Genomic DNA, 21,835 nt, shown 5'->3' with positions numbered 1-21,835 from the left:
AACGATAACCCATGTTCGCCAGATACGATTATTTCGATATTTGTATGAAATTGCATAATATTTTTTGGCTACACGTTTGTTTGAGATAACAAAGACAGTTTTTAAATAAATATTAATATCATACACGTCGTGTCAGTTATACGTGAATGTACATGTATACACATGGAAAAAAGTATTGCAACACCAAATTAAAATTGAAATTAAAAAAACACTTTTTTTTAGGGGGGGATACAATTTGGTAGAATAGAACTAGTAAACATATTATCTAAGTACAAATATATCACCTGAGTTTAATCAATAAATATCGACTCGATAAGTTTTTATCTGCACATGCAGCTACTTTACCCATAAATAGCAAAACAGATGTTTGCGTGAATGCGTTTCCCTCGGTCTTAGTTTGTTACCCCGATTTTGTTTTTTGTCCATGGATTTATGAGTTTTGAATAGCGGTATACTACTGTTGCCTTTATTTATCATCATTGTTTTCAACACTTTAGATAACCAAGATTTTAAAGTTATGTGATTGACGCCTTGTAATGGGTCCTTGACAACAGGGAAGCAATAATGTCACTATAACAACTGCAAGTATTGTTGGTCATCACCATTCCACTATAAGTCGTTTTGAGAATAAAAATCAGGCAATAAACCCTGTTTAAGACCTTCAGAGATAATGAAGACCCCCTATACCATTTGCTAGGGAAAATCAAGCATAATGAAGGCTGGTTTAATAGCTAAAACAACACAGTCAAACACAACTTTCTTAAAAGCTAAGAATAAACAAAACAAAAAATATGAATATCATGCATGTCACACTTGTAATATTTGTATTATGTGAATGTCACTTGCAGGTTCAATAATGATGTCACCCCATCAGAAATCCGATTGGGAATACACAGATTCATTGATAGTCTTGTCTTTTTGTCGATAGGCGTTGGAGACATCATAAGCATCATCAATTTCTCTGGTATGGTCATATATATCACTCATCTCGTTTCTCTGAATCAATCCTTTTGTATCAGTCGCATCGTACATCGTATCAACATCTCGATTGTGATCATAATAGCAGACATCCTCCTCGACCTTCGGAGTGTACTTTTTGCACGTACTTGACACATCATACTCATTGGTATCTTGCAACCCTGCTTGGTCATACATTGCTCCCTGTTTGTTGGTTTCCTGCTGATCATTATCCGTGTAGGTGTTGATTTTTTTGGCCGAAATCGTAAGATTTTCAACACTTTGATCCCTGTTCGCGCCATCCCGTGTATTTGATTGGTTTTCCTGTATCTGGTCGCCTGTCACTGTTGAATAATAAACATTATGTGCAGCGGGTCCATTTTCAGTCTTATACCGTTTTCGTCTACAAAATATAGACAGGAGTTAATAATCAGCATTGTCCTTTTCCTGACAGAAAATAGTTTTCACCATTGTATTGTAATTTACCGTTTTTTGGGGGGCTCATTTTGTTTTTATTTGATGCCTGTTTATTTTTATTATTTAACACCTGTTATTTGTTTTGCTGATCATCAACTCTTGAAAAATTAATTTTTATACAATTCAAACGATGGTGTCTAACGTTAAATGGAGTATAATAACCATCATCAGCATTCGGATAAAAAGGTACCTATTTTAGAAAATTCAATCTATTCTATCAATTCCCATGATATTTTCAGACTTTTACTTTCTAGTATAAAAGTTGAATTATATTTCTATCGCATTAACGTATACTTGATTTTACTGAATCATTCTCATATCTTAATTGAAGACAGTCGATTTATTTATAGATACTTGAAAGTGAAGTATGTGTCTAGAAGAACTTAATTGATAATTTCATTTACCATCGCTGCTTTCAAATGTGTTTTCATTAGCATTTGTTTAAAGATGATGATAAACCCAAGAAACTAAATATTTGAGATTTCATGTTACCATTTAATGAATTATCAAATAAATTAATGTGTTTGATCATGTTTAAGAATATTGAAGCGACAACAACGAACGTACCTTCTTATACAGACAGCTAGAACTATTACCAATATCAGCAATATGGTTACTGCCACTGCTATTCCAACATACATACTAACTAAATATTGAATAAAATTATTTCTAGGTTATGTGATAAGAATTAAAAGTGAACAACTGTGTGTGTGTTTCTTTTTTAAATTCTTATTGCTTTTATTGGATCTGTAGGAATAATAATGTGGTATTAGATGCATGAATATATTGTCCTTAAAAAAGTGTTAATATCCTCTAAAAGTACTCTGGAGCTCAGATCAGTGATTTGTGTCTATTTTGTTTTATAGGGATAGTGGATGGATAAATAACTTGCCAAGTCCGTTCCTCGTTTTATTCTGATATTTTCTGCATTGTATGGAACTGTTGAGTTACGCCATTTTTAAATGATTTGTATAGAGTGTTCTTATCTTTGGTGTTATACTACTGTCTCAGGTAAGAGAGGATTAAACGCTAACACATATTGTAAAACCTGCACCACTCTTTATCATGTTTATGTTTCTTTCATTCCTCAGTTAGGAGTCTCTAGGTCATTTGTTGTTTTTTTGTCTGTAATATTTTTGTTATAAATTGTCCTGTTTATTTTCCTAATTTTTTTTTTATAGCTGGCTATACCGTGAAAGCTGTTCGGTTGCCTATAACTACTTCATTTGAACATTGATAAATAGTTGTCTGATTCGCAATCATTTTACATCTCCTTATTTCTATATGTACCAATGTGATCAAACATTACATGACTATCAGAATTTACTTCCAATTAGAACCTGCCATCTCATAAGCTTTGAAAGCCAAATATATACAGTAGAGCTCTATGACGAATCATGTTAAAAGACCAGTTACATACGATTTTCGAAATAATCTAGTCCTATCTTCCAAGAAATATAAATTCAACATCAACCAAATTGATCTAGAGTAAACCAAAATTTAAAAAAAAAAAAAATTTCTTGTCAATAAGATTCATTAGGGATTTGCATATATATACACACAAAGAAAATGTCGCCCATATCAAGATGCGCTTATTAACAAAACAAAGATGCTGCAATCTACATGTGCATATCAATTTATATATAAGTTAACCTTGTGCATTTTGTAAATCCTCTGTTTCCTGTTCCTCGTTCTGAGAGATACTATGATCTGTATTTACAAATAATACGGTTTTTTATAACAATTATATCATTCTTTCATTTTATGATCTTGAAGTTATTTTACCAAATTTTGTTTAAAAATAATGAAACAAAGCAGTAAAAAGGGAGTGTTGCAAAAAGGAGCGTAATTAGACCTGTAATTTCCCCCAAACTCAGTATTGGCTACTTTCAGTTCCTATCCTTTTAAGAAAACATAAAAATTAGAGCCTTAGTTCTGTTGAAGTACAAAGTTTAAACTTCTGATTTGCAAATTTGAGATGATTTATCTAGATACATCTTGTTTTAACCGCTATGTATTAAAAACAACCAAATTTTCTTACGAGAACATGATTGGATAAGTTTCGATTGATTCGTCTTGCTCAGTTTATTATTTTCAAGTTTTGCAGACGTTTTGTTTTGTCTTTTTGATTTTTTTAATTTATTTGAAAGGTGAATATGATCAATTGATCCTTGATTGATGAGTTGTAATATGTATTATTATTGAGAATTCAACTAGCTTTAAAACTAGGTTCAATCCACTTTTTTCTAGATAAGGAAGCGGGACGAAAGATACCAGAGGGACAGTCAAACTCATAGACTAAACATGTATTATAAAGTCAGTAATATAACAGTCATGACAGTTGTTTACCGTCAGTTTAAAGTTGAAGATTTTTATATTGTCATTTTATGAAGGTCTTTACTATTTGAACTCTCCTTAGGGCTGGAATTTTTGTTATTTTACTTTTGAGTATCTTATCATTTTTCTACAAGTTATAGAAATTAAAAACTTACATATAGTTGATTGGTCTGTTCGGGACACAGACGTACCATCTATATGCTGACCTAGATACAAAAGGAAACATATGATTTTACTTAATTCTGATATGATTACAACTTTAAATTAAATATAATACTTTCCTTGAAATTCTGGGCTTTTAGACATGCACAGCTGTTATTCACTGAAAACCTTTAACCACATTGTGTACCGATAAAATAGAGAATGGTAATGTGAAATGTGCTGAAAAGAGACAACAACCCGATCTGAAGAGTCAAAAACAAACAAATGCCGCCAATGGGTTTCAAACACAGCGTGAAAAATCCCGCACCTGGAAGGTGACTATACCTGGATCCCTAACAACATTTTTTTTTTATTTCAGTGAAAATGGAAGTCATACTTAACTCTGAAACATGACGATAAACTGAATGGAACAAAAATCACAGGAGTAACATAAGCAAGATGATCAGGACTTTTGACAGGCATAAACAAAGCCACAGGGTTGAACATGTATGCCTACCTCACCTGTTATCCAAATTCACAACAGACTACAACATTTTACTAAAATTTCTTTTTCGTGAATCCAGATTCGGTTGGATATTTGACTATGTCTGTAGAAATCTTATTACAAACTAAATATCAGATATTATTCTTATAAATATATTTTCAGACCATATACATTTGAATATTACCTAGGTGTTTCTGTACTATAATTTGTCTTTTTGTTTTTTTTCTTTTGTCCATGGCGTTTTGTGAAAACCCGATTATTTTCGATCTATAGGTTTGAATGTCCCTCTGGTTTCTTTCGCCCCCTTTTATAAATCGTTTGAATTAATATCTTAGTAAAGTGTTTCATCTGTAAATTGGAAAGCTAACACGGATTGTATTATTCTATCCGCCAATTTTTTTTTTTGTAATGGGTCAAGCTCTACCTCACTGGTTTTAACTTTTGTTTTGACATATAGCTGCTTAATGATTGCAATTCATTTCTGATAGTAAGATCTCATATAATTATGTTTATCAACGATAGTTTTTAACATAAAGCGTTTTCGATGTTGTGTGGTTAAAGTGAGAAATTTCTTATTCAGTCTTTTTTAGGAAAAGAATAAGTCATCATGTATGTTTTAGATTTTACAATTGAGCCATTTTGTATGAAACCGATTTTAGTAAATATCATATTTACCCAGAAAATCTGTCATCCATACTGACAATTATTATCATAATTTCTGTTGTTACATATCTATGAAAAACCAACTGGTATAAATACAAATACCTCATACAAACACAGATAAAGACTTGTTATGAATCAACATTTGTTTAACTTTTCATAGCGTTAATGAAACTGTACGTACCTGATTAATCTTCCAATTGTATGTTATCTTATTTTCAACTAAATCATTAGTTATACCGGTTTTTTTATTTAAAAAAAAAGATATGGGAAGATATATATTTTATATACTAGTATATATATAAACAATATTAGGTCAATGTCAGAAAAATATCAACTTGTTTGTATGAGGCTGAGAAACTGGGGAAGGGAAAGGTTCTACCGAGCTCTTCCCAAGTTTTGCACCGAGAACAAAAATGACATTGACCTGATATTGTTTTTAAACTGCAACTTAAATAAATAAATTCATAGCTATATGAATTGTAACATTAACTTCAAATTTATTTGCATCCCTTGATGAACCCCTGACTGTGGGAAAAGTATTCCATTATGAAATTGACATTGCACAAAATATAGCTGTGTTACTATATTTAGGAAATAAACACAACTAGTTGCAGTATAAATATATATGTTTGAGTGACATACCCGAGACATCTTTTTGACAAAGAGATTTGAATTTGTAGTCACAACTTTGAGCTGTTAGAATGTACTTGGAATCTTGAGTGAGCTTCATTGCTAAACAGCTGTATCCCTTGTTCCTTTCCATATCAGTTACAATACCTAAATGCAAACACAGTATTTATGAAAACCCACAGTAATAGACACTTAATAAAACTAATGAAGTATTTCTGATCAGTCGTCATATGTACATTAAGATTATATTAACACGTTAGAGACTATGCTAAATATAATCATTTTACACTTATGCATATTCAGAGTACTACAATCTTAACATGAATTTGTCTGTCATATTTGTTTTTTTGCAAACTCTTTTTGTTATATACATAATGCCGTTTTGTTTTCTCTAGTCAAATGTTTCATGTCAAGCCTTTTATAGCCGAATATATGGTATGGACTCCTCTCCATTATTGAAGGTTCATAAGGCTGTTTATAACTGCTAAAATCACATTCATATGCCATTACATGGACGATTGTCTAATTGGCATCATACATGTACCACATCGCCTTATTTTAAAACATCATATATGAAAAGAAGTAAGAGATAAGAGCGATCTTAAAGATAAAATTGTAGGCCATGTTAAGTCTTCTAGTCGATGATAAGAAATATATTATGAAATAGTTCTGCTTTAGCACTTATCTTGCTGTTGTTGTCTAATATCATAATTTCTAACACTGTTTAGTACATGGTACATTGTAGTTAATTTTCTAAAGCAATAAATAATGTATTTTCGATAATGTATCAGGAAGGACTGTCAGCAATATATCAGCATAACTATAACGCAAGTAGAATTATAGCGCAAACATACTTCAATTCCGAGAAAGACCTCGTATTATCTTTATAAACAGGTAGTGCACATCAACTTTTAGCTCTACACTATAATATTTTACGAAACTTCATAGTTACATTATCACAGCTTTAGCTGCAAAAGAAGTTCGTACTGGATATTGCTTAGTCAATTTTTAGAGAACTGCAACCTACAGATTATGGTTTCGTCAAGTGGGGCTGTTTTTTTCAACAAGAAAGCTCGTCATTTAATTTGAGCATATTCAATTACTATCAGATAGTGTATGAAATTCATGCGTGCTAAATCAGTTTTTTTTTACGATTAAGGAGCATATACTTTTAATTATCTAAATATCATTATGTAAACAGATCATACTTGTATTCCAAATAATTCTCTCTTTAACAAACGTATTGTGCCACAGTTTATCTGCTGTAAAGCCTTCGTTATTTTCGCACTTGTTGTTCAAGAGTTGAATATATCTTCCAGTCCGGTTACACTCTTTTCTTGCATCATACCAATTCAACATGTATTCGTAACATTTGACCTTAATAGTCCTCTTTCCATCTGCAAGTTAAACACATAAAAGCTAGTTATTAAAATGAAAATATATGATAACCAATAACCGACTATCAAACGAAACCATTTTGTCTATTTAAAGTTGGGAGTTTTATTTTACTTTATGTAATGTTTTGTTTACCTCGGATTTTAAATGATTGTATACCCCTGTATAAGGTTTTCAATTAAACAAATATTGCCCAGGGTATAAGTGAAGAAATATTGATTGTGGAGATGTCCATCGAGTGCAGTTAAATTATGACTTTTAAGTTGTTTTACCAGAGAGTCGCTACTGCTGATTCAGACTGTTTGTCCCCGAGAGTACTACACGCTCAGTAGCCATATCTTGGTACTGGCATATACATACGGATATTTTTAGATTGATATTTGGTTCACGGGTGAAGTAATTCTAAACTAAAGAATATACCTCTCATGCAGAATCTTATTTGACCATCTTATCGGTTCTTTTACAGTTATGGCATACAATTGAACTTGATTTACTATTGACGATTCAATGTACAGCAGTGATTGTTTTCTATTAAATCGTAATGCCGATTCAATGCACAGCAGAAATATGTCGACTGCAATCTAATAACGTAAACACTTAACGAAAATTCGAACACACGAATGTTCAATATTTACTTAATATTTCACACTGAAGAATCGCGATAAATCAGCCAAAATGTTTTTTTTTTCAAATGATGCATGTCAGCAATCGTTTCCGAGGGGTAAAGTGAAGAAATTATATATTTTTTTTAAATGATGATAAGATGATGAGGTATCGAGCTTGTTATTTACACCTACGACATACATTAAATTTAAAGATTAGCTTAAGTCAACGCATTGGCTAGAAGAGTCTTTAGAAATATATATTAAATGGCATAATAAGTTATTTCATTTAAGGACGACATGACTTTCGTTTTAAGAGACAACATAGACGATACCAAGTTTTAATGATAAATGCAATAACATATATCTATAGTTTAATATTGACTTGTTTTTGTTTAACCTGATTTAAATACAATCTGCAGTTTATATTTATCATTTTTTTATAGTAATTGTCTGTTGTTATAACATTAGCTACAAAGCTTGACGTACGTCTCGGTCATTATCAATATCTTAGCAAATACCACTGTCATGTTGGCAGTCCTGATATAGAGATAAATACATGGCCTTTTCCATATCGGCCCGGGTATCATCTTGAGACGTAGGCGAGGTGCTGATATGGTTCGTGGGATGATACCCGGAGCGATATGGAAAAGACCATGTACTTATCGCTTTATCATATATTTCCGACAATTGTATGACTAAATAACAAATAAAATAACAAAAACAGTCCAAAAATTTATATTAAAATCAAATTGTGAATCCAACAAACACACTATAATTGCCCAACAATAACATCATTACTTCCGTATTTACTTATGTTACTACATGTATTTCCTATAGAGGCATTTGAAAACATTAAAAACTTGGAAGACGTTATGGTCATTATTACGCCATGTTTGTTGTACTTTGAAATGATTCATAATTTTCAATGTCATTTGTAAATAAGTACTAAAATATCCCCACAAAAGTTCCCGTAAATTTTGACGTCGTCATAAAAAAAAATCAATGGAAAAGTAAACAACCGATACTGGAAATACCGAAAGTGACTTGCACGAGAGGCACTATTATGGGTTTTATGCGCCAGATGCCCCTGATATGGGTTATCAACCCGGTGGGAAATTATGGCATGTGTAATTTCGCTCATTACACATATGCAAAAGCTATCATATCAATGCTAAGTGTATAATAATGATAATGACAAATTATAGCTATCAAATAAATATTTATGTACAAAATTCATACACACATTAACATTATAATTAGAATTATCTAAAATATGTCTTTTAACTAATACTATTAACTATAAAAAGGAAATACGAAACCGTAGAGGAAAATGTTCATTTATCACATTTGTATTCAGGATTGCAATGAGACTAAAATCATTCTGAATATATATATACCTGATTCTATGACTTGTTCACACTTAAACTTTAATGTGTTTTTGCATTTAGTTCGTTTGACTTGTGTACCGCTGCCGGACGTATAGAAACAATTTGGATCGATTTCTGTACCTGAAATAATTTGTTGTTAGTCATAAGTTGTTGCAACAACTACCACAAAGTGTTCTTCTAACGATTTAACTTATTGTGGAAAAAAAAGTTTAAAAACAAAGACATTTTAGTTATGCAGTTATTAAAATTATCACATTTTTTATTACATTGTAGGTTGCTTCTTTTCTGACATCACTACGCAGAAATTTTTCTTTAAACGTGACTTGTTGGCCACATATTTTTGTTTGAGCATAACTGATAAATAATTGAAAGTGCAATCACTTACAGCGCTCTCAAAGATTCTTTCAAAGATACACAATTGATTATGTACTAGTTGTATTAATAATTGGTACATACACAACTTGAATTATTTTTTGTATGTAACAATGTCTGCTGAAAAACACATGTCTTGATGAATTTATGTGATCTTAGGTGAAATTAAATAAATCAATAATTTAAAGTTGATACTTCAAGCTAGAAGAGTACTAATTAAGATCGAAATAACATAAAATATAGATAGGTCATAGAGCTTCTTTTCGATATATTTGCTTATAAAATTTTGCGGGAAAAGATTGACTCAGACTTTTACCTTATATTTGTATTCGTATAATTTGGGTCTCCAAATAAAGAAAAAATCTGCTTAATTAAGCACAATACAAAGATTTTCTTATTTCCAATCAATAACATTTGAAATGTTGTAACTTTCTTATGAATGCATGAAAATTAATAAAAGACGTATATATGTAGATAGATAGAAGATTATTTTTTTAAATGAATGCAATACTTTTATTATGCAATCATTGTAGAATCAATTACAATGTATTATGTAATTAGCGGCAAAATTGGGGTAAGTTCACTTGAATGTATTGAGCTCTATCTTTTCTTTAACTAAACAAAAAATTTTAACAAAATCTTAAAGAACACATTATGGGCTTCAAACGGGAGTCTAATATTGTCTCTATGGTATTCCATTCTCTCATAAATCTCTAATAAGTGTAAACATCCTAACCACATAAAAGAAGATAATGTTAAATTAGGTGTATAATTTGTTCTGTACATTCTCTCTGAAATATGAGACATTCTTTTGTAGATAATGGCCATAGGATCAACATATATTAAAACATTCCTCCAGGGATACCTCTACAAAAACTAATTTCATTTGAAAGTGGAAATTTGGTGAAAAATATTTTAGACACAGTTAACATTATAATTGGTAACATAACTGTTGCATAATACGAAGATTGCATTAAATCTGAGAGAGTAATCTGTTAGATATCTAAAACTTCCACTTTTATAAACTTTTAAGCATTATTAAGAAAGTTACAGCTTTTTAAATCTTGGAAGTTGGAGTAATGAATCTTTGTATTGTGCTACCTTAAATTGTGTTAAATGACCTGTTATTAGCTATTAATTCTTATTTAAAATGATAAATGTTTCTGAGGTTTTTATGGGGCAAAGTATTTTACCTGGTACCGTACAGTAGAAAACCAAAGAGTCCGAACATCTGACACAAAATTCCGAAACCTCAAGTACATCCTTAAGAAAGTATTTTACTATCAATCTGTTATCATTTCACTACTAATAAATACTTGACAAACACAATTGAACAATTTTCTTATGATTTGCTTTCAATATAACAAAATATGACCATCGAATTTTACAGATGTTGATATTCGGTAATTATAGAATATTTTCAAATTCAAAGTAGGATTACACATGTATTGCCAATTACAACTTATACAATCAAGGCTTTTTCTTATGCTAAAATCGTGAAACCAAGCATGATGAGTAAATTGTCACGATCATTTGATAGACTCAATTTAAAAAGTTACAGAAAATGAGAGGTAACCATTAACCGTTAAATAAAAAAAATGTGTCCTGTGATTAGTCTGGCCCAAGTCAGGAACCTGCAAATCCATGGTTATCGTATGTTTCTATGTTTTGGTTCATTATTATGAACATTTATTTAGCCGTTAGTTTTCTTGTTAGAATTGTTTTACATTAATTTTGTCATTTAGGGTCCTTTTATAGGTGACTATACTGTATGAGCTTTACTCATTATTGAAGGCCGTAAAGTGTTGTCAATTTCTGTGTCATTTTGGTCTCTTGTGAAGAGTTGTCTCAATGACAACCATACCACATCTTCTTTTAAATATATATTACACTGAACTATATCAAATGATTATCAATCCCAACATGCATGCGCTCAAACATTTTTTTAAGTCAGTGAGCATGTTAAAATTTAGATATTAAAAATTTATTTGCAGACACAACCATATGTTTCTAATCTGAATCAGACTTGAGTTATCATTTCAAATAAAATAATTAAAGTAATTCACACTATCATATTTTAAAACAAAATTAATTATAAATTCAACACATTAAACTCAAACATTTAAATTAAAAAAAGCGATAACTCTGTTTCCTTTTAACATATTTATTAGCATGAAGAAAATTTAGACATAAATGTTTATGGACCAGGTGAATCATGACACATTTCCCATTTAAATGTGTAATTTTAAACTTACTAATTGGTAATTTTTTCAGTTTATATGCTGAAAAAAGATCTGTTTTGCCTCCACATCTGTCGAATTTGTCATCATCACATTGTATATCGCAGTCTTCGGTAGATTTCTTATGTAGTCCGTGTATCAGCTCATTCCATTGTTTATATGTATTCGCAGGCAAACAATAGCAAGTTTCATTCTATTTGAAATCAAATAACATACATTATCGCTATTTAACGAAATTTTCCTCTGAGATAACTCACTGAATACTTTCATTCTCAGTTCTTTAGACTGATATACAAAATTATCGCTAGAGTATGGAACGTCACAGCTGCATTATGATAACAATAAGCATATCATGAAGCAATTTTATTGAGTATAATACTCTGTCAATTTACCATATAATTAAGACAAATTTATATACAATAAAGACACGATGATACAACATGGACCTACCTTTTCATACCATTCTGTCATTTCACTTTGTTATGAAGATAATAGTTCATATTTTGAAGACATCTTAGTATAACATGGAGCTACATTTTCATACTTATTTGTCATTTAACTAAATCTTTAATATAACATCAACATGATTAAGCAACTTTTTTAAACTATTTTGTCACCTCGTATATTGATACTTTTGTATACAAAACAATCATCCCGATATAAAATGAAATAATTTCGTCATACTATTATGACATATAACTCTCTTATAAAGACATATTTTAATATCAAGCGAACAATTGTTATATCCCGATGTGTCATCTATACACCAGTAGACGCTTTAAGACCATTTCAGCATACGATAATACAATTCATATAACAATGCTGTGTTTAACCCTGGCTACTATTTTCCATAGTCAATGTTAAACACAACATTGATATGATTACTGATTATTATTATACTGACTGTTTTGTAATTTCAAATAGTGCTAATTGTGTATTTCTATGTAAAAAAAAATTAAAAAAAAAAGTATGTAAGAAACCCTTTATGTAACTCTGCATAGATCATGTATATATGCTGTCTAAAAGAGAGTTGATTTTGTCTACGTGACTGTCAGAAAGAGTTACAAATAAATAAATTCAAAAGTATGTTTTGAGGTGAAATGATTGATTTTAAATTTATCTGAATATAAATCATTATTGACTAGTTAAACAAGAAAAAATTATTTTAGGTATGTTTTTATATATAGCTTTTCAACGGTTTCGGTACTTATACATCTTTGGATTTCAAATGTTTGGCTTTGAGCGTTCCTGATGAAGGTAAATCCAGAAAAGCGCTTCGTACGCAAGAAATAAATAACGTGTTGTTTTCAATATTCTGCTTAAGCTGGCGTAGGTAGAGGTTGCCTAAAACTTGCTATGAGGTACTTATATTTTGCTCATTGTATGAACTCATCTTGACCTCAAGATGAAAAAGTACAAAAAACGGCATCGTATCATAGCTGAGGGTATCACCAGCCCAGTAGTCAGCACTTCGGTGATGACATGAATATCAATTATATGGTCATTTTTATAAATTTTCTGTTTACAAAACTTTGAATTTTTCGAAAAACTAAGGATTTTCTTACCCCAGGAGTAGATTACCTTAGCCATATTTGGCACAACTTTTTGGAATTTTGGGTCCTCAATGCTCTTCAACTTTGTATTTGTTTGGCTTTTTAACTATTTCGATCTGAGCGTCACTGATGAGTCTTATGTAGACGAAACGCGCGTCTGGCGTATAAAATTATAACCCTGGTACTTTTGATAACTATTTAATTGCCCGCTTTTGTTTTAGATTTTGTCTGAACAAGGTTTACTCCATACCCCTTTCGTTTCATTCTCATTAACATTTTCCAAAGTACTCAATAACTTACAAATAAAAAAGGGGATGTGGTCATAACTATTTGTCTGCAACAAATGCCTTCTACAGGTTCTAAAGTATTCAAACAACTTGGCTTCAACGGCAGTAAGCAGAAGAAAACAAAGAACAGGAAACGAGCAGAAGAAAAAAAAACAGAACACGTTCTTACAGAAACTACGGTATTTTCGAATGTCTCTTAAAATGTCAGACACGTTTAAATGATATCTACTATTTATATTTATTGTTCAGTTGTAAGAGTTAATTAATTGTCAGACTGTTAAATCCAACCCACTTGTCTGTCAAAGCAACTATGCTCCGCCTTTTCACGTGAAAATGTCTATTAGGGATGATTGTATACAAATGTATCGATTAAGATGTTTTTTTAGTATAAATTGTATCATGATGGCATAACAACATCACATTATAGTTTGTTAAATGACACATCAGTATGAAAATGTAGCTTCATGTAATATCAAGATGTCTTCCTTGTATTAACTATTTTTTTTCATAACAAAGTGAAATGGCAGAATAGTATGAAAAGGTAGCTCCATGTTGTTCATGGTGTCTTTATATTATATATATGTATCTTTGTGATATAGCAAATTGACAGAGTATTATAGTCAAATATCGTTATAGTATAGAACAATTGCTTCATTATATTTCTTTACCCTTGATGATATGGATATTGTTATCATAAGGCCGCTGTGGCGTTCCATATTTGAGCTCAAGTCTCATCTCGATGTATTTCCCATTTTCCCCGTATCGGCTCAAGCGAAAAAGTCAATCTCTTTGAGTAGATCAACGATGATATATAAAAATGACAACATTAAGATGACAATTATAATGATATTCTAATTTTGAAATTGGACGTTCACGAGTCAAATTAAACTTGACAAAAATTAGACAGTCATCCCAGGGAAATTGTATTCCAATCATAAATTGGATGGCCGTTATGAAATATCTATGCCACTGACGGCTACAGTCACATCAACGAATTAAAACATCAACAAGTCATCTGCAATACTTCGAGTGGAACAGTGCTTACTACAAAATCTGTACTGTACGAGAATATAGTGCACTTTTTAGTTTGGTGTTCAAATGTCTTTCCACCGTCGTTTTACATAACAAGTTAGGTCTGTCTGCGTTCGATCACATTTGTTAATCAACCATAGCCAGATTCTTTCGTTAGTCATCAGTTATAATGCACGCCAGCTATATTCTTTGTATAACTTGATAATAAACCAATGTCGAATGAATATTATAAAAGAAACACATATAATATGTAGTGAAGTATAAATAGTAATACCCGACTTAAGCTATTTTTTTGCATGTCAAGTACCATCTGATAGTACTTTAGATACTTCAACCATGTTATTTAGACATATCCTGTTGATATATATGCCACCAACGGTGGTAAAAAGTAAAATCACAAAAATACTGAACTCAGAGGAAAATCAATTTGGAAAGTCCATAATCACATGGCAAAATCAAAAAACAAAACGCATCAAAAACGAATGGACAAGAACTGTCATATTCCTGACTTGGTACAGGCATTTTCAAATGTAGAAAATGGTGGATTAAACCTGGTTCTATAGCGCTAACCCTCTCACTTTAATAACAGTCTCATCAAATTCCGTTACATTTACATGACGCGTTAAATAAACAGTCACAATCAATAAAATAGTCAAAATATGGGAACATCAGTCATCATCGTATAACACTTTAACAGGACACAACAACATCTACTATCTACGAACACATGGATTGATTTGAGTGTCTGACGTCAGAAAAATTATATACGTCACATAAATTTGTCGTTCAATGTGCATACAATAGTTATCCAAAGTACCTGGATTATAAACAATTTTAAATTTTACATAGGCAATGAGCGCAGACAGGGTTAAAAAATCAAAAGTATGTAAGAATAAATTACAGAAATCAAACTAGTCCAAAAGTTATACATAGAATTTATGAGAATCCAAAACTTTTAAAAGGAACAATTTAACAGGACACAAAAACCTATCCACGAACACATGGATCTACTTGAGTGTCCGACGTCAGAAAAATTATATACGTCACATAAATTTGTCGTTCAATGTGCATACAAACAATTTTAAAATTTACATAGGCAATGTACGCATACAGGGTTAAAAAATCAAAAGTATGTAAGAATAAATTACAGAAATAGACCGAGATTCAAACTAGTCCAAAAATTATACATAGAATATATGAGAATCCAAAACTTTTTAAAGGGAACAATTTAACAGGACACAATAACATCTACTGTCTAAGAACACATGGATTGATTTGAGTGTCTGACGTTAGAAAAATTATATACGTCACATAAATTTGATGTTCAATGTGCATACAAACAATTTTAAATTTTTTTCATAGGCAATGTACGCATACAGAGTTAAAAAATCAAAAGTATGTAAGAATAAATTACAGAAATAGACCGAGATTCAAACTAGTTCAAAAGTTATACATAGAATTTATGAGAATCCAAAAATTGTCAATTCCACTACGCCATTGATTGATTTTGACGTTTGTGGTTCAACGTATAAAGTAATTCATAATAGAAATATATCATAATGACATATTATAGACAAATATCATACTGACGGGATCTTTTAAAGTACAGAGTCACGTTATAAGCACAAAAGAAATACAAAGAGTCACATATACAAAACAAATCACCAAAAAATGAAAGCCAATACAAACACATTGACGAGATGTATAAGTACCGAGCCACGTCAAACGGATAACACATAAAACCATTCAACAGTAAAAGTAATCTTAATAAAAGAACAAAAACAAATAAAAGAATAATAAAACATGTTGTTAAGATGATACACAACATCAGTACGCAGAATCTATACATCAAGACCATCGTGTATTATTTGAGAAGTTGATACGGAATATTTATCAACAAGGTCTTGGTACCTTCCGATGAACTTTTTTAGAAAAAGGACGAGACGTTCTTTGACATACCCCTGGTTCATCAACTTTCTACTCAGACACTGATGACGTTTTACAAAGTCTGAGTAGGAGCTGCAAGCTCTTGAATATCGAATAAGTTGGGAAATATATATCCCATATGCAGGTGAAGTTGGTATATTGCTACTAAGGTGGGGGGAATTTATAATTTCGAAATTAAAATCGTCTCGTTTGTCATAGATTCTGGTACTGAGATGACTGTGTAAGTCAAATTCGAGATATAAGTCTAAAAATGAGGCGGAGGAAGCCGTGTCTGTTGTTTCTTTAATCTCGAGTTCTGGGGGATATATTAATGGAACCCAATCAGAAAAGTTCGGATTGTTTAAGGAAAGAACATCATCAATATATCTGAAAGTGAAATTAAATAATCTGGCTTCTTTGATCCTCTTGTTTTTGACAAGTGTCTGGAGGAACTCCGATTCATATGAAAATAAGAAGAGGTCGGCAAGAAGAGGCGCACAGTTTGTTCCCATAGGAATGCCAACAACTTATTGGAAAAGTCTACCTCCAAACTCAACAAATATGTTGTCGATAAGAAACTCCAGCATACTGACTACTTGTTCTTCTGTGTAGCATGATTTACCTTTTGTTTGTCACTATTAACGAAATATGCTTTATGAAATCCCAAAGTAATAAATTTATAGCGTATGCTACCATTTTTATGTTGAAAGGCATTGTGGATAATTTCTTTTAGGCGATTTTTCAATTTTACATGGGGAATGGTGGTATACAGGGTTGAAAAATCAAAAGTTTTGATGGAACTTATTTCAGAAAGAGACCGAGATTTGAAATTGTCTAGAAGTTCTTTAGAATTTTTAAGAATCCACATATGGTTTATACCACTACGCGAGTAAACAGTTTCACAGTATTTCTGAAGACCCTCTTTCACTGCGGACAGAATTTTAGTCAATCTAATAGACAATTCTTTAGTGGAACATGAAGATGAGCCAGCAATATACCGTTGTTTGTAAGGAATTTTATGAAGCTTTGGAATCCAATACAAACAAGGTAAGTCCTCCGATTTGGTGTTCAATGTAATGTTTATTGAAGCCATGAAGGACTTATGATTTGCTAAAATCTCATCCTTGTCAAATGATATGTCTTTGTATGTGGGATTACCTGAGTACTCCGTTATACCCAATTCTTTTACAAGACATTCGTAGTAATACGATTTACATACAAAGACAATATTATTTGAAGCTTTGTCCGCAGGAACAACAACATACTTATCATGAAGAGTTGATAGACATTTCATGACCTCTTTGTCTCTGAAAACGGACTTTGGTCGATCGTTCACACAGTTTTTCAACTTGTGAATGCGACGTTTTATCAGAGACCTGATAGTTTTAACCCATTCTGACAAAGTGTCCAGTTCAACTTCTTCTCGCTTAGCCCATTCTCTGGCGTAGTCCTCAATAGAATCCATAATTATTTTGAAGTTATGGTTCCAATTGATGTGTTGGGGTTCTCTAAACTTAGGACCATGAGAAATCACCTTTCGGAGATTTTCATGTTGAATTATATTTAGATCCCCAGTTATAACATGACCAGAGGGGCTGTAATTATAAGGCGAGTGGGAACAGTCACATGTCTGAGGGTTTTTAAGGTATTGTTCTAAGTCAAGGTCCTGCAATGCCTGTTTATAGTTAAATATTTTAGGTGCAATGGTTTTGGTGTAACTGTAGGATACAATAGGAACAGACTGATTTTGAAAATAAATAGGAATTTTAGATGTTACCTCCTTGTGATGTAGAACGTTGCAGATATTGATTGCATCGATTCCTCTATTGGCAAAATCAACAGGAAGGAATCTCCTCTTTTCTTCATGTAAAGGTTCAGATCTTACTGGTTTGAAAAGACGGAAAAGAGCTACATCACAAATAATACTGACTAGTCTGTATATTGCAGAAAATGTATTGGTGCCTCCTTTGTCAAGTGCATAATCTCTCAAACGTTTAAGAAAATTAACTGGCAGTGAAAAAAGAATAGTTCTTATGTAATGTAACCCTAGTGGATGATGAAGATGTGAAAGAAGGTCATCAAAGCTCCCAGATGGTGATCTAGATTTGGAAGACTTTTTTACATTAGGCCGATGGTAATGTTTTTGCCCATGACTACGTTGTTGTCGTAAGGTAGTATTAAATAAACCCATTACATTAACATCACTGCAGGCAGGACTTGACAAATTTCCTACTCCTTTAATATTGTCATTGCAACCATATGGCATTGCAGTCCCTAACTCCCTTATCCAATAATTTTCTCTATCTTTGCGGAAGGGAGTACTTAGTACGGGGCTATTTGTGTGGTGATAAATTTTCTCAATGATGCGTACTTTCATAGATAAAGAAGGATCATGGTCCGGTTGATTAAAATGGTTATAAAGAACCCTAAATTGAGGATCTTTATTATCAGACCGGTGTTAATTCATTCTTTTACGCAAAGTTTGACGAGTTTCACCAACATAAAGAAGTCCACACAAAGTACATTCGATTCCGTACACGACATTGTCCGTGGAACAGTCCAGAGGCTCGAAAGATTTAGTATAATATGTTTTAGATGTTAAATTACTAGTAAAATCAGGAGTCGTGATTAACATATCACAAGTCTTACACGTACTCCTTTTTCCTTTTTTATGTTTACAAGAAGAAATGATAGGTGTTGATTCACTTGTAGCAGGTGTATTTAAACAGTCGAAAACATTGACGCAGCATGGCTTTAATTTATGAAAGGTATCTGAATTTTTGAAATAATAATTACCTTCTGGCTGAACATAAGTCAAATCATCAGGGGTATCCCGGAGGATATTCCGTGGAACACACAAATCAAATGCTACAGTGTTCCGTGCAGCAAAAGAGGACCTTGGTAACCCGGGCGACGTCCCAGCCGGTTTGTTCTTCGTATATTTTGTATTCATCATGCATAAAGCTACCAAGTTAATGATGCCCTCGGGGAATAATCCACCAGCAGTAAAGTTTCTTCTAGGAAGAAACTTGACATCGACTTGGTTGTAGTAAAAAGTAAAATCACAAAAATACTGAACTCAGAGGAAAATCAATTTGGAAAGTCCATAATCACATGGCAAAATCAAAAAACAAAACGCATCAAAAACGAATGGACAAGAACTGTCATATTCCTGACTTGGTACAGGCATTTTCAAATGTAGAAAATGGTGGATTAAACCTGGTTCTATAGCGCTAACCCTCTCACTTTAATAACAGTCTCATCAAATTCCGTTACATTTACATGATGCGTTAAATAAACAGTCACAATCAATAAAATAGTCAAAATATGGGAACATCAGTCATCATCGTATAACACTTTAACAGGACACAACAACATCTACTATCTACGAACACATGGATTGATTTGAGTGTCTGACGTCAGAAAAATTATATACGTCACATAAATTTGTCGTTCAATGTGCATACAATAGTTATCCAAAGTACCTGGATTATAAACAATTTTAAATTTTACATAGGCAATGAGCGCAGACAGGGTTAAAAAATCAAAAGTATGTAAGAATAAATTACAGAAATCAAACTAGTCCAAAAGTTATACATAGAATTTATGAGAATCCAAAACTTTTAAAAGGAACAATTTAACAGGACACAAAAACCTATCCACGAACACATGGATCTACTTGAGTGTCCGACATCAGAAAAATTATATACGTCACATAAATTTGTCGTTCAATGTGCATACAAACAATTTTAAAATTTACATAGGCAATGTACGCATACAGGGTTAAAAAATCAAAAGTATGTAAGAATAAATTACAGAAATAGACCGAGATTCAAACTAGTCCAAAAATTAATTTAACAGGACACAATAACTAAACAGATGTATATTCTTATTTAATCAAATGATCAACCTAAAAGTATTTGTCACATCTTGACTTATGGGAGTTGTTGATTAAAAAAACCATATGAGTTTGATTAATTGATTTACAAACAAACAGTCCGTTTATGAACGGAAATCGCTTGCTGGTATGCTTTTGTTTGTATCTATATACATGAATAAGCAGAACCACCTGTTACTGCTTAATCACGATAAGCGTTTTGAACGCATGCAGTAATGTAAGTATATTTTTTAAATAACAAAGGCATAAAACGTAGAATTTCCCCTCATCAACTAGGTAGTAAGTGCTTGGATATAAGTATGATCACAACCTATCAGTTTTACAGATTTAAATTTACCCGTCTATAAAAAGTATGGACAAACAACTTTTGTTGAGTTTGTTCGTGTCCCTTATGGTCATACACTTTATTTTCGGTTTGCATAATTTCAAAAAGTAAGAATAAAATTTAGTCATGATGGTGTATAATGAAATAAATGGACCCAACGCATGATATTTGGAAAGGATTTATTTCATTTTCAAGCAATATTTTGAAAAAGCTACAGTCCCCAATTGTGTCACTAACTGGGTTAGCAGTGATGCGGAACAAACGTAATATTCAAAGTATTCATGACGAAAGGATTAATGAATAAAAAAAGTCCAAACTTACACAGAGCAAGGGATTATAAATGAATTTGGTTATCCTGTTTATTTCGTTATTGTTCATGTAGTCTTTACAGTACTTGCCACACATAAATTTGACGATGATTGATCTGCGACGTGACCTTAACTGGTCTTTGAATAATTGGTGTTTGTTTAAATGTACCTAACATATACATGTCCGATATGACGAATTTAATTACAGAGGTACTGTGCTAAGCATCGGCGATCGACCACCAAATAAATATTTATTAATCGGACTGATGCATGTATATTTAAAATTTAATCTTAAAACAAACTCTGTAATATTGAATTGTGATACGCACGTACCTCGCCGACGTAATCTTTATTAATACGTTGAATGTTACTTAGGCACGATACAAATAAAGACAAACGCAATTTAACATTCTCCTAATAACTGATTATTCATTTTGATAATATTATTGGTTCTTTTTTTCTCGGTTACCTGTATAACATAGTTGTAGTGGAATGTGACATTCATAATGTTGCTAATTGTCAAATGTGAAATTTAATTATTTGAAACAAAATGTTCTTCGTATCTTAATTTTCAATATCTGTTCTTATGTAATTGTGACCATCCATTAGATAAATCTATATCCTATGATTACAAAGGATCTATTTGATATATATTAGTATATACAATTTAAGATATGATTTCACACATATGTTTCAAGTAATTACAAAACCCTAGCTTAAATACCTGTAGTAAAATGAAATCCTTGTTCTTTAATACTCCCTCTTGTTGACAAAACAGAGAACATTTTTCAACCCC

The 21,835-nt window shown here is 31.7% G+C and overlaps 1 protein-coding gene across 1 annotated transcript; it reads right to left on the bottom strand.

Annotated features, from left to right (window-relative positions):
- Positions 1-785: 785 nt before the first annotated feature.
- LOC134726102 (uncharacterized) lies at positions 786-18,774 on the bottom strand. Its single transcript, XM_063590500.1, has 9 exons — positions 18,286-18,774; positions 10,255-10,261; positions 9,108-9,218; positions 6,919-7,107; positions 5,723-5,857; positions 3,927-3,977; positions 3,088-3,144; positions 2,002-2,080; positions 786-1,360 (listed from the first exon to the last, which is right to left on the bottom strand). The coding sequence occupies exons 1-9, from the start codon at positions 18,772-18,774 to the stop codon at positions 871-873; spliced, it is 1,608 nt and encodes a 535-aa protein (XP_063446570.1). The 3' UTR covers positions 786-870.
- Positions 18,775-21,835: the final 3,061 nt, after the last annotated feature.

The sequence above is a fragment of the Mytilus trossulus genome, chromosome 7 (assembly GCF_036588685.1).
Source record: "Mytilus trossulus isolate FHL-02 chromosome 7, PNRI_Mtr1.1.1.hap1, whole genome shotgun sequence".
Classification (NCBI taxonomy): domain Eukaryota; kingdom Metazoa; phylum Mollusca; class Bivalvia; order Mytilida; family Mytilidae; genus Mytilus; species Mytilus trossulus.
The sequence above is the reverse complement of the archived record's forward strand: the minus strand, read 5'-3'. Positions and strand labels throughout refer to the sequence as shown.